General features: G+C 41.0%; 1 protein-coding gene across 4 annotated transcripts in view; it reads right to left on the bottom strand.

The window, feature by feature from the left end:
- Window positions 1–12584, bottom strand: part of Pls3 (plastin 3) — a 91403-nt gene extending 78819 nt beyond the window's left edge. For 2 of the 4 annotated variants that reach the window (XM_036174972.1, XM_036174974.1), the window contains exon 1: window positions 11779–11927. In XM_036174972.1, the coding sequence (XP_036030865.1) occupies window positions 11779–11782 (4 nt within the window). In that variant the 5' untranslated portion in view covers window positions 11783–11927. Of the gene's footprint in view, window positions 1–11778; window positions 11928–12455 lie in introns of those variants that run through there. The other 2 variants (XM_036174973.1, XM_036174975.1) reach the window with 2 other exon arrangements.
- Window positions 12585–12794: the final 210 nt, after the last annotated feature.

Raw genomic sequence — 12794 nt, 5'->3', positions numbered from 1 at the left:
AGCTATGGTTTTCTTCATGGTTTATTTGATCAATCTCTACTTGTATAGCTCATCCATTTGCAGAATTTTCTCACTGTCCTTGTAGAAAACAGTATGTATTACTTTGACTCCCTCCTACCAAAGGGAGCAACTGTCAGATCTGAAATACCAGGTTCTCCAACCCAATCTCAGGTCTGTGAAAATCATCAAGTACTAGTTAGGAAATGAAAGCTATCAGCTATATGAGTTACTTGTACTTTATACACGGGTCAGACAAAACCTAAGAGAATAGGAGCCACAGAAAGCTTGTGCAATCAACTTTTCTACGGGGTTCTATACACATGGATGTTTGAGCATTTCCATAGCGGCAGAACCAACTACTAGTGTCGTTGGACACAGCATCTCCAATTTAGTAAAGCTGGAAAGAATTTTAGTTTTGTAAAAACAAAATGGGGTGTGGTGCATTTTCTAGCCAAAGGGCTATTTTATTCCAAGACACTGGTGTCTGCTGACCTTCATTTATAGGCTGAGCAATGTTCTATTTAAGTAAAATTAACTCATAGTGGGCTCTTTTTTTAGGACGTAATAATTATTGCAAAGAAATAACAATGTTTAAATGTGATTTGTTCTTAGTTTAGATTTGATTATACTGGGATATAAGTGAATATCTTTGTCTATACAAAGTTTAAATTTAGAAATTATTTTATGTCAAGGGAAAAAGGCCACATTTAAATTCATTTCTCCACGTAAAATGTTTTTAAGAGGGGAAGGAGATGGTTCAATAGGTCAAAGTGACAGCCATGCAAGCCTGATGACTCAAGTTCAATCCTGGAACTAATACAAAAAGCTAGATGTGGTGGTACACATATGTAATGCCATCACTCCTACCAGAACTGGCAAGTGGAGAGGAGAATCACCCTAGCATCATCCAGCTGGGCTGGAAGAATCAGAGCTGCAGCCCAAACAATACAGACACTGCCTCAACAAGGTGGGAGGCAAGAATCAGTCCCTACAAGTCATCCTGATGTCACATGTGCTATGGATATCGCTCTGTATAAATAAAATGCTGATTGGCCAGTAGCCAGGCAGGAAGTATAGGCGGGACAAGCAGAGAGGAGAATTGTGGGAAGCAGAAGGCTGGAGAGAGACACCGCCAGCCAACGCCATGACAAATAACATGTAAAGATACCGGTAAGCCACAAGCCATGTGGCAAAGTATAGATTAATAGAAATGAGTTAATTTAAGATAGAAGAAGTAGATAACAAGAAGCCTGCCATGGCCATACAGTTTGTAAATAATATAAGTTTCTGTGTGTTTACTTGGTTGGGTCTGAGCGTCTATGGGCCTGGCGGGTGAGAGAGATTTGTCCTGACTGTGGGCCAGGCAGGAAAACTCTAACTAAACACATGCATGTGTGCACATGCACACACATTAATAACTATAGTAATTATTTTTAGATTTCATGAGAACCAATATTATCTTTGTGTCTTTTTCTTCTCCTAATTGCAGGAGTTATCTTTTCCCTCTTTGCAATCCCAGTATATATATGATTAAATACTTTCATTAAATGATAAGGCTGGAGAGATGGGTGAGCAGTTAGTTACCAGTGTTGGTTTTCCTCACAGAATACCTGGGTTTGGTTCCCAGCACCCACATGGCAGCTTACAACTAGCTATAACTCCAGTTTCAGAGCATCCAGTGCCCTTTTCTGGCCTCTGTGGACATTTAGACATACACACAGTGCACTTGCAACATGTGGACAAAACACTCATAACACATAGAATAATTAAAATAAACACTTTGGTTAACTGAATGGATTATAAAACCACTTACAAACAGAAGATGGTGTCCATATTCATGAATGATTGTACATGATATATATCTGTCTAGATAGATGTCTAGAAAGACAGACAAACAGAGCAATAGATACTTGAATTTACTTGAGTACATTTTATAGTTTACCCAAGATTCTATTTATTCATAACTTATAGGTCTTTTTAAAGGAGACTGGGTCATATGTATTCCAGGCTAGCCTCAAATATAATCTTGAACTTTTGACCCTCCTCATTCTGCCTCCTGAGTGCTGGGATTTATAGGCTTGTGACACTATGCTTGATTTATTTGCTGCTGGGGACCAAACCCAGGACCTGCTATAGACTAGGCAAACACTCTACCACTGAACTATATCCTAAATCTGGCTTGCTTGTTTTCTTCCTTCCATCCTTTCTTTCCTTTCTTCTCCTCTCCTTCTCTTTCTTGCTTTTTCTCTCTTGCTCTTTCTTTCTCTCTTGCTCGCTTTTCTCTCTCTCTCTTTTTCTTTTTTTCTTTGTTTCTTCCTTCCTTCCTTCCTTTCTTCCTTCCTTCCTTCCCCTCCTTCTTTCTCTCTTATATCTATACACTTCAATGTACTAGACACACCAAACTTCCTTCATCTTTCTACAGAGCTCTAGTTTGGGAAGGTTTCACTTGTTGCTACCATCAATACTACATGCCAGCTTGAGTTTCATTAGAGAGCTAACAGAGGGTAAATTACTTGGAGTTTAGATTGAAAAAAAAATGCATGAGTTGACTTGTATTTATGATCATGTAACCTGTTGGTATAACTTTTAAAACTTCATTGAGAGAAGCTGGTTCTATTTTTAAATTATGATAGGTAACTTTTAAGATGCAATTATGCTAGCCAGGCCTGCTAACTCATGTCTGCAATCCCAGCTACTCCATAGGATGAAGCAGTAGGATCAAAATTTAAAGTTCAGCCTGAGGAACTTAGCAAGTTCTTGTCTTAAACTTTAAAAAAAATAAACAAAGAAATTAGGGATGAAATTGCAATTCAGTCCTAGGGAGTTTGCTCAGCATACACAAAGACCTGCACTTAATCACTAGAAACATGCTCAGAGAAATGATTACTTCTTTATAACCACTAACAAAAATGGTTCCACAATAGTTGTAAACTGAAGCTTCTCAAGTTGCTTAAACCATTTATTTTTGTTTGTTTGTTCATCTGGTTTTAGTTTTTTGAGGTAGGATCTCTCCACATAACCATGGCTGTCCTGGAATTCCGTCTGTATAACAGGCTGGCCTTGAACTCATAGAGATCCACCTGTTTCTGACTCCTGGGCTTAAAAATGAAAATAATTCATTTAACTCTAATAATTTAAGTTTATCAATTTCTAAAGGTTGTATGTTACCTTGGAGAAGATATGGAGCTAAATGCTTACAGCAACCATGACGACCTGAACCCAGAACCTACAGTGGAAGGAGGGAACTGACTCCCAAGAGGTATCCTCTGCCCATGAGCAAATACAAACACAGATATTTTTTTAAAGAAAGGATAGTGATCTAGTTTATAATCCTATCTTTTCCACATTTCAGTTTTCACTAATTGATTTTGTCTATGTTATTTTTATTTTTCTCCAAAATCATCTTTTTAACACTAATATTTCTATTACTATGAAAACTCTGCAAATCTTGACTCCTCCTCTCCCATCTACCAAACTTGGCCTCAACATTAACCATTATCATTTTTCTTGTTTAAGTACTATTTGCTAATGGCTATTAGTTTATTGTAAAGGGTATATGTAACTTATTAGGAGTCATGTTTCCAATTTTCCTTTGAAGGAAAGTTTTTTGGACTGTTGGATAGCATATCTTCATAAAAATATGAATTCAATGGTAAACAGGCTTCTGAGTTAAGCAAAGCTACCTACATCTTTGCTTAAAAAAAATCTCCATTTAGGGGCTGGAGAGATGGTCCTGAGTTCAATTCCCAGCACCCACATGGTAGCTCACAACCATCTGTAATGAGATCTGGCGCCCTCTTCTGTATACATAATAAATAAATAAATAAATCTTAAAAAAAAAATCTGCAATCAAAATGAAAAGCAACAGAAAACAGAATTCATAATAGCATTAAATAAAATGAATAAGGGCTGCAGAAATGGCTCAGTGAGGAAGAATGTTTGCTGCCAAGTCTGAGGACCCAAGTTAAATCCAAGGGACACCTACAGGGTGGAAGGAGAAATAATTCCTGCAAGTTGTCCTCTGACTCTGTGCTTGCACTTACGCACATGTGCGTGTGCGCACACATACACAAATCAATGCAAAATTTAAATCAATCCAAAAAATTCCACTGTATTTTCCAGATTTAGATTTATTTTTAACTTGATTACATTTGGATGTGTGTTTGTGTGGGAGTATGTGCATATGAGTGTAGGTGCCCTCAGAGGCCAGAACAAGATGTTTGAGTCTCTGACTCAGGAGTTACAGGCAGTTGTGAGCCACCCTATGTGGGTGCTGGGAATGGAACTCAAGTCCTCTTTAAGAACAGCAAGCAGCACTCTTTTGGTTTGTTTGTTTTTGTTTCTCGAGACAGGGTTTCTCTGTGTAGTTTTGGAGCCTGTCCTGGAACTTACTCTGTAGACCTGGCTGTCCTTGAACTCACAGAGGTCCACCTGGCTCTGCCTCCCGAGTGCTGGGATTAGAGGCATGTGCCACCACTACCTGGCAGCAAGCAGCTCTCTTTAACTACCGAGCCATCTCTCCAGCTTCCCCGATACCCTATTTTTTTAGTGGCGAATGGTAGTAAGAAAAAAGGGTTCAAATTAGTAGAAAATTGAGAAATCCAAATCTCTGGCACAGATAGTGTAAAACATGAACTGAGCTATAAATGGAAACATTGGTTGAGAGTCTATTGCATCTTATACAAAGTAAGGACTTTCTATATTTATATATAATTATAATGTGTATATGTATTCATTTTTCCATTGTGTGTCACAACTTAAGATAATCAAACTTCTATTTTCAATGCACTAGTTACAGGATTACACAAAATGCCTTTCCTAGTGAATATTTTAAAACACAGATGGTTGAAGTAAGAGGACACAATTAAAAAATGATAATGAGTTTTAGGAGTAAAAATAGCCCACCCTTACAAACTAGTCATGATTCTTGGTTATTCTCAAGTCATTTAACTGAGCTGGCATGATGTCTCAGCAGGAAAGGCATTTGCCACCAATCCTGATGACCTGAGTCATGGCATGACATGATAGAAGTAAAGAACTCCTTCTCCAGGATGTCTTCTGACTTCCATGTGCACCATGACAAATGCACACACACAAAATAAATAAATGCAAAAAATTACATTCAATCGTATCTACCATGACTCAGCTTTCATCATTCCTGGCATATTGCAAAAGGACTCTGTATCCTACCACAGTATACTGACATATCTATTTTTATTGCTGCTCTACTCCCAACAGCAAGGTAAGGAATCAGCCTAGATGTTAACCAACAGATAAATGGATAAAGAAAATGTAATACAAACATAGTGGGTAATTTTATTCAGCCATAAAGAAAAATGAAGTTTGCAGGAAAATGAATATGTAGAAAACATTATTTTAAGTGAGATGGCCCAGATTCGGACAAAAATGTTCTCTCATGTGTTCATCCTAGCATATAATTTTTATACATATATAAACAGGCAGGCAGTGAGTGCAGCCATGGGCTATGAAACTAGAAAAGGGGACCATTAAGTGCGGGGAGAGGTGAGGAGGAAGGGGAAACTGATATGTGTTAGATAAAAGCAGAAAGGAGGCTGGGGAGGTGGGGAAGAGTACCAGGGGAAAAGGGAGAAGAGAGGTATATGAAACTAAATTAAAAAAATTGTCCAAAAATGACATAATGAAACCCAAATGTGTGTATGCTAATTAAAAATGTAAGAAAAGAACAAAGTGGAGGAAGACAAAAGACTGTGGATTGACAATTAATAAATAAAAATTTAAGAGTGGCAAAGGAAAAATCAGTTGATGACATTAACATGCTATTATGCTATTCTGCACAATATTTGAAATGGAAAATATAAAAAATATTACATATAGGTTTCTATTCTCTTGTTATAGATATTTCTGATTTTCCATTATTACACCTGACTTAGTAGTATACTTTAGCTTATAGCTGAAGATCATTTACATTCAAGTACAAATGGTCAGGGCTTAAATAGTGAAAACAGCCAGTGTGTGTGTGTGTGTGTGTGTGTGTGTGTGTGTGTGTGTGTGCGCACATCACTGGGGGAATTGAACCCAGAGCCTCACGCATGTAAAGCAAATGTTCTTCCATTGAGCCACACCCCAGTCTTCTGAAAAGCCCTGTTAAAGCCCTAGTACAGTTATGATATACTACAGTATGCTGGATTTACATAGCACCTATCTGCTGAAGAGCCAAGGTTTCACATAGCTCACTTATCCTTTCAGCATGTTTGTGAAATGCATAGATTAAAAACAGATGCCTTAAAAATCAAGTAAACTCCAGATATGAGTACAACAGTGATTTACTGAAGAGGGCCTATCTGTCCAGACAGTGGAGGAATAAAAGACCAGAGATTCCACACCCAATGCCTTTTATAATAAGCTATGTTATGCTTATCATCAATCACTTTTCTAACAGGCCTAGTGGGTGCAAACCTATAATCCAGGGTACTTGAGAGATTGAGGCAGGAGGATTGCACATTCAAAGGCCTGCTTGGACTACAAAGTGAGTTTAAGACTAGCCTGGGCATCTTAGCAAGATTCTGGCTCAAAACAGAAAAGAACAAGTGGTCCTGGCAGATAGCTCAGTAGTAGAATGCTTGCCTGGCATGAGGGAGGCCTTGACATCTATCTCCAGGCCTGAACAAATAAAACCAAGTTAAATGATAATATAACTGGAAACAGGGGCTGGAATGATGGCTCAGTGGTTAAGAGCACTGCCTGATCTTCCAGAGGACCTGGGTTCGATTTATAGCACCCATATAGCAGCTTGCAACTGTCTTTACATCCAGATCCAGAGAATTTGACACCCCCTTCTGGCCTCCATGGGCACCAGGTACTAGAAGTGATACAGGCAAAAAATTCACACACTAAAAAAATAATAAAACAGTTAACTGAGAATGGCATTTGAAAAAGACATTTCAGTCAGCTAAAATCATGGAGCTCCTCCACATTTCAAAACAGAAATGCTTAGTGTCTAGAGCATTTGTGTATGAAATGTAATTTGCTAATATAACAATTTTATTTATTTCTCAAGGTGAGATTCTGGCACAGAGGCAGTTCCTCTGAGACCATGTCCTATATAGTTCCTCATATATATATATATATATATATATTTTTTTTTTTTTTTGAGACAAGATCCCATGCCACTGAGGTTGGCCTGGAACTCACTATATATACCCACATTCCATGTGCTGGGATTACAGTCCTGTGCTGCCACACCCCTCTCCTCTTTCAGTATTTTCTTTGAAATGTAATGTTCTTCATCCCTAGAACAATCCCTACTCACAGTTTTCTTAGAAGTGTTAAGAATATGGCAACCTTCCACAGTTCGCCCTCCCTGCCCACCACTCCACTGTGCTTGGTATGTAAAATAAAATACATTTTAATAAATAAAAGAAAATTTAAAAACAAGTATGGAAACCTTCAACACGACTGAAGTTAGCTGTGACTCTTTTGAAACTGCTTCACCTCCATAGCTGAAAGAAATTGACTAAGAAGATGGTTCAGCAGTAAACTGCTTGCTGTGCAGGCATGAGGACGTGAGTTCAGATTCCCTGGCACACATGTAAGCAAGACATATGCGGCAGCACGCACTTGTACTGACAACACTGAGAAGGAAGAGACAGGAGGATCCCCAGGACTTGCCAGCCAGCCAGTCTAGCCAAACAGGCAAGCTCCAGTTTCAGTTCAAGCCCCTGTCTTAAAAAGTAAGGAGGCAGGTCATTGAGGAAGACATAGTTTGTCCATCTCTGTATGGCACACACAGACATAGACACAGATACAGACACATGGGGTTGGGGAGGTCACATAGGCATTGGATAGTTGCCACAACTTTAAACAAAGGATTCGAAACTGAAAACAGTTACAATGATGCATCCAAAAGGCTTTTGAAAACCTCCAACCCATTAAACTTACATCAATCCCTAGAATAAGCACACAGACTCAGCATGACCCAGCTTCTAACCTTCTTCTAAACTCAGTTTTATTTTTCACCCATCAATCTTTTCCCTTTAGATCATTTTCCACTAAGATCCCATCATACTAGTAATATCAGTCTAAAAACAGATACTCAAGCTGTCCTATATGAATAGATGTCCATTTTCAAATTTGATTTCATACCAATATACTTTTAGAATCAATTTCAAGCAAGAAATGGCTTGGGATATATACATTCCACCCAGAGTATAGTAGACTGAACACAAATACAAATGCCTGCCATTGTCATACATGCTAAGACTATGATGTCAAGAAATATGGAAGGCCAAGTAGAAATGACACCAAAAACAGACCATGGAATAGGAAGTGGACTTTATTCTCTTGTCCAAAGGTATCCATCACTTCAGTGCTCAAGCACTATGGCCAAGCTGCCCCTTTTTTCTCAGTAGCAAGCATATTATTTTGCCTAGGAGGAAAATTTCACTGGGTTTCTGATAGTGCCCTGGATATTAACATTTTGCCAGAACAGTCGTGATCAAGTCTAATGTGTGTATAACATTTGTAGAAGAGACTTATCTCCCTTAAAATATTACTCAATCATCATATCTAATCCTTCTACTCCAAATGCCACAAACCTAGGCACATTTTAGTAATTAGACTCTAAAGAGCATCAAAGATACTAGATTCAAGATTTCAATGCTATTTACATTATTACAAAGGAGCCAAAACATAATTCAGCGGGCACTCCAGGTAACTGGTTAGGTCTAAGGATAGAAATTAAGAATTGGACTCACACCTGGCAGTGGTGGTGCACACCTATAATCTCAGCATTCAGGAGGCAGGCCAGCCAATCTCTGTGAGTTTGAGGCCAGCCTGGTCTATAGAGCTAGTTCCAGGACAGCCAAGGCTATCTGGAGAAATCCTGTCTTGAAAAACAAACAAACAAACAAAAATCTGGGTTAATTAGATAATACTAAATCACAAGTCCACACCAATGAGGGTTTTGTTTTGTTTTGTTTTAATGAATGGGCAATCTAAGAAGTGTTATGGACCAGAAACTAGTGGTGATTAGCAGGAACCAGGGTACAGAACATTATGCTGTGTCTTTGCCCATGTGTGGAGGTCAAAGGACAACGTTCAGGAGTCAGGCCTCACCTTCTGTTATGCCGGGATCAAATTCAGGCTAGATGATTAGTGCCTTTCCTCACTGAGCCATATTACAAGCTCATGATTCTGGGTTTATATGACTTATAAAGGCTGTGGTCCAGTTGGTCAGTACTCCACCTCTTAAAAATGATTTAGGAGCCGGGCGGTGGTGGTGCACGCCTTTAATCCCAGCACTCGGGAGGCAGAGGCAGGTGGATCTCTGTGAGTTTGAGGCCAGCCTGGTCTACAGAGCGAGTTCCTGAATAGCCAGGGCTACAGAGAAAACCGGACTGGAAAAACCCATGAATAAACAAACAAATGAATGAAGAGATTCAGTCTAAAATTATATTGTCACTTCACTTCCACTAGGGGGGCTCAACTCTAGGAGTTCAGGTACAATTTAGAGCCATTCCTAGCTAATCTGGGCTGCAGGCTAGTCTGGAGAGCAGAACTGTGTCTTTAAGATAGCTGTAGTTTTCAGGCTCAGAATCTCATGCTCAGCTGAAAATGGAGTGCAGGAGCTATTCAGAAGTTACTGAAATAAAAAGTCTAGGAGGAAAGACACAAAGCAAAAAAAAAAAAATCTCCTAAATATTCTCAGTTACTTTAAAAAATGATTTGTGTGTGTGTGTGTGTGTGTGTGTGTGTGTGTGTGTGTGTGTGAATACAAGCACACACAATACCAAGGAATGGTGTGTAAAGGTTAGAGTACAAATTGCAGGAGCCAGTTTTCTTCTACCCAATATGTCTAGGAGATTGGAGTCAGGTAGTCAGGACTGACATCAAGTGCTTTATCATTTCATTTTTGTAGCTTCTGCATTAATTGTTTTGTTTTGTTTTGGTTTTTTTTTTTTGAGCTGAGGATCAAACCCAGGGCCTTGCACTTGCTAGGCAAGTGCTCTACCACTGAGCTAAATCCCCAACAATGCATTAATTGTTTTTAAGAACTAATATGTGCAAACTGTGCCTATATTTTGCTAGTTAGTGAGGCTTTTAAGCTCCTGACCTTGGAGACTCCTCTACATGTTTCCTTTCTTCGGTTTATGTGTTTCCTTAACTAATTTACTTGTTGTTTGAGACAGGGTATCATGGAGTCCTTCTTGCCTTCCAAGTGCTGGGATTATAATGTCTGCCACCAGCACACCTGGCTGCTCTATATCGTTTCCATAGTTATAATATACAATGTAAATATTAAAACCTCGGTTCCCCTAGAAGCAACTCCAATATAGGATAAAATTGGAAGGTCATTCAGAGTCTTCTAACCAAAGCACTTTGGACCACAAACCCCAACCAACTTTGGAAATTTTGTGTCAACTAGTTTGGGGTAGGATTTCTGAGCCAGTTAAATCCGAACTACAAATAACTGATGGTTAATTTTAGTCAAAGGATTATTCACCACCTTAAGTAGATGTTCAATATAGAGAATAAATAGTTCAACAGAAGTATAGGCCAGACCAAGGAATATGGATAGTCTTTATATTTTCAACACTATCTTATGTGATGTGGCTTCAAACTAGCATTTAGGAATGAAATGGGACATGAGTTAAAGGTTAGCTTTCTTAGAAAACAATTTTAAAATATTTTTAAAATTTAGAAAAGCCATATGTAATTGTGGGGAAACAGATGTTATGTCACAAATATATTTCAAGCTTTTGTTCTTAAAACAGCCTCTTTTTTATTTTTAGAATGTTTTGTTTAATTTTTATTTTGTTTAAAATCACAGTAACAAATCCCTTTCTGTTCCCCTCATCCGAATCCAAGAAATACCTTCAGTGGAAGCTAACTGACATACATCAGCCCCTTCCTCTTTTTGTCTTGGTAGTTTTTGGAATATGGGCTTCAGCCATTGCATTCCAGTTTTAAAGTCGAAAGAGGTCATGTGACCATTTCCCCGGGGGCATCAGAGACTTAAGGCATGTGATGCCAAATGGCATGTGTAGGACCTCAGCCATTAAGTTGTTCACAGTAAACTACATCTCAGGATCAATTTTAGGCTCTTAAATACAGAGTGATGTTGAAATGGAGGAAACGCTGACTGTTCAGTAGATTTTAACTTCACCTACATCTTCTAACTACCGTGGCTAAGCAAAGTCCCTCATTCTGTCTACATTACCCTTAACAGGAAGGACAATACCAGCATCCCTCCTGACTGGCCCTATATAGGTAGGCTCGCCAATTCAAATCCAAACTAGACTTGCAACACGGGGTAGTTATACAGCTCAAGTGAAAAGCACGAAGTCTTCAGGATGGAAAGTGTCAGCCAAGCTGGAGCAGCTAGCTAGGGCCTGGAACCAGGCGGAGGTTCGCAACTGCCAGCACTTGACCAAGCAGAGCAGCAGCAGCAACTTTGGGACTGGCTACCCGCCAGGGCGGGGGTAGTCTGAGTCCCCAGGCCTCTCATTAGGTCGCTAAAGTAAGGCGGGTGGAGAAAAGTAAACACAGGCAACTGCAGCTGTGCCTGTGATGGGGTTCCAGTCACCCTGTTTGCTCAGCCTCCCAGGGATCCCGAGCGGTCCCCGGTGAGGCAGCCCAGCTAGCGAGCTCTGGATTGCAGAGCCTGATCAGTTAGGACACCAACCGACCGCTGGCGTGCTGCTAGAGGGAATGGAAAGGTACCCCTGGGCTAGCTAGCCTGGAGAGGTTCTGCTACGGAAAGAAAGGGGAAAAAAAAAAACAACAAAAACTGCTTACTCATAGGGAGACGCCTCGGTGCCGACGCTCAGGGTAAGGGAGAGGGGAACAGCTGAAGGTGGGCAGCCCAGGCCAGGTTCCTTCCCAGGGCCACCGCACCCGCTTGGCGTCCAGCCCCTCTAGGAGGCACAGGGTCCTCAGAAACCCGCTGGGTCACCCTCAGTAGTTCATTGGGAACTATCGGGAGGCGACCTAGGCGGCTGGCTCCAGGATTTCCCAGCAGCTGAGAAGGAGGGAGAGAGGGATGGATTGGGGAATGGCAGTAGCTGGGAAAGGACCGCAGAGGGAAGTTAGGCACACGGTTTCCACTTCAGGGGTGGTCGCTGCCTTAGGGAATCTGGGTAAGAGTTGGCTTCCAGGACCGAGGACCTCCCACTGGTGGTGGGCAACAAGTTAAGAGCAACTAGAGAGCAGGCACAGTAAATAGCAGAAAAAAGTGATAGCAGCGGGTGGTGGTAAGGAACCCTTTGGAGCTCCCACCCATCCTGGTGGCTAAAGCTCATCCGGGAGCCTCAGACCCCAGATGAAATTTTCCTCCGTCTCCCACTTTGCCCAACCCCCGCCCCCGGTACAAGGCACGTTCCAGCTGAGGTTCCGGGAGATGCTCTCACCAGGACCCACTCTTGCCCACGCCCAGGAAACCCGCTCCCCTAGCGCCGGAGCTGCAAAGCACTTACGTAAAGTCTTAGAGTCGTGGATCTGGCCCTACAGCTTCCCACCAAGCACTCAGACAACTTCTGGTCCTAGGAGTCTCTGCAGCTGTGGTTCTAAAGCCAGCGCTCCCTCCCCTCCTGCCAGCCCCCTCCGCCCTGCGGCCGCAGCCATTGGCTCTGGTGGTGTTCACCAGCGGCCTGGGAACCAAGAAGGGGATTGGGCCACGAGCCTGTCACATCAACTGGGCTGGGAGCTGAGAGACTAAGCACAGGGATGGGCACTTAGGAGGGATCTGAACTGGAAGTCCTGGAAGTCCGTGTTTGCAAGCCTAATTCTCCACTCTCTACCTGGTGTTAAGAACT

Source organism: Onychomys torridus, chromosome X (assembly GCF_903995425.1).
Source record: "Onychomys torridus chromosome X, mOncTor1.1, whole genome shotgun sequence".
NCBI classification, from domain to species: Eukaryota; Metazoa; Chordata; class Mammalia; order Rodentia; family Cricetidae; genus Onychomys; species Onychomys torridus.
The sequence above is the reverse complement of the archived record's forward strand: the minus strand, read 5'-3'. Positions and strand labels throughout refer to the sequence as shown.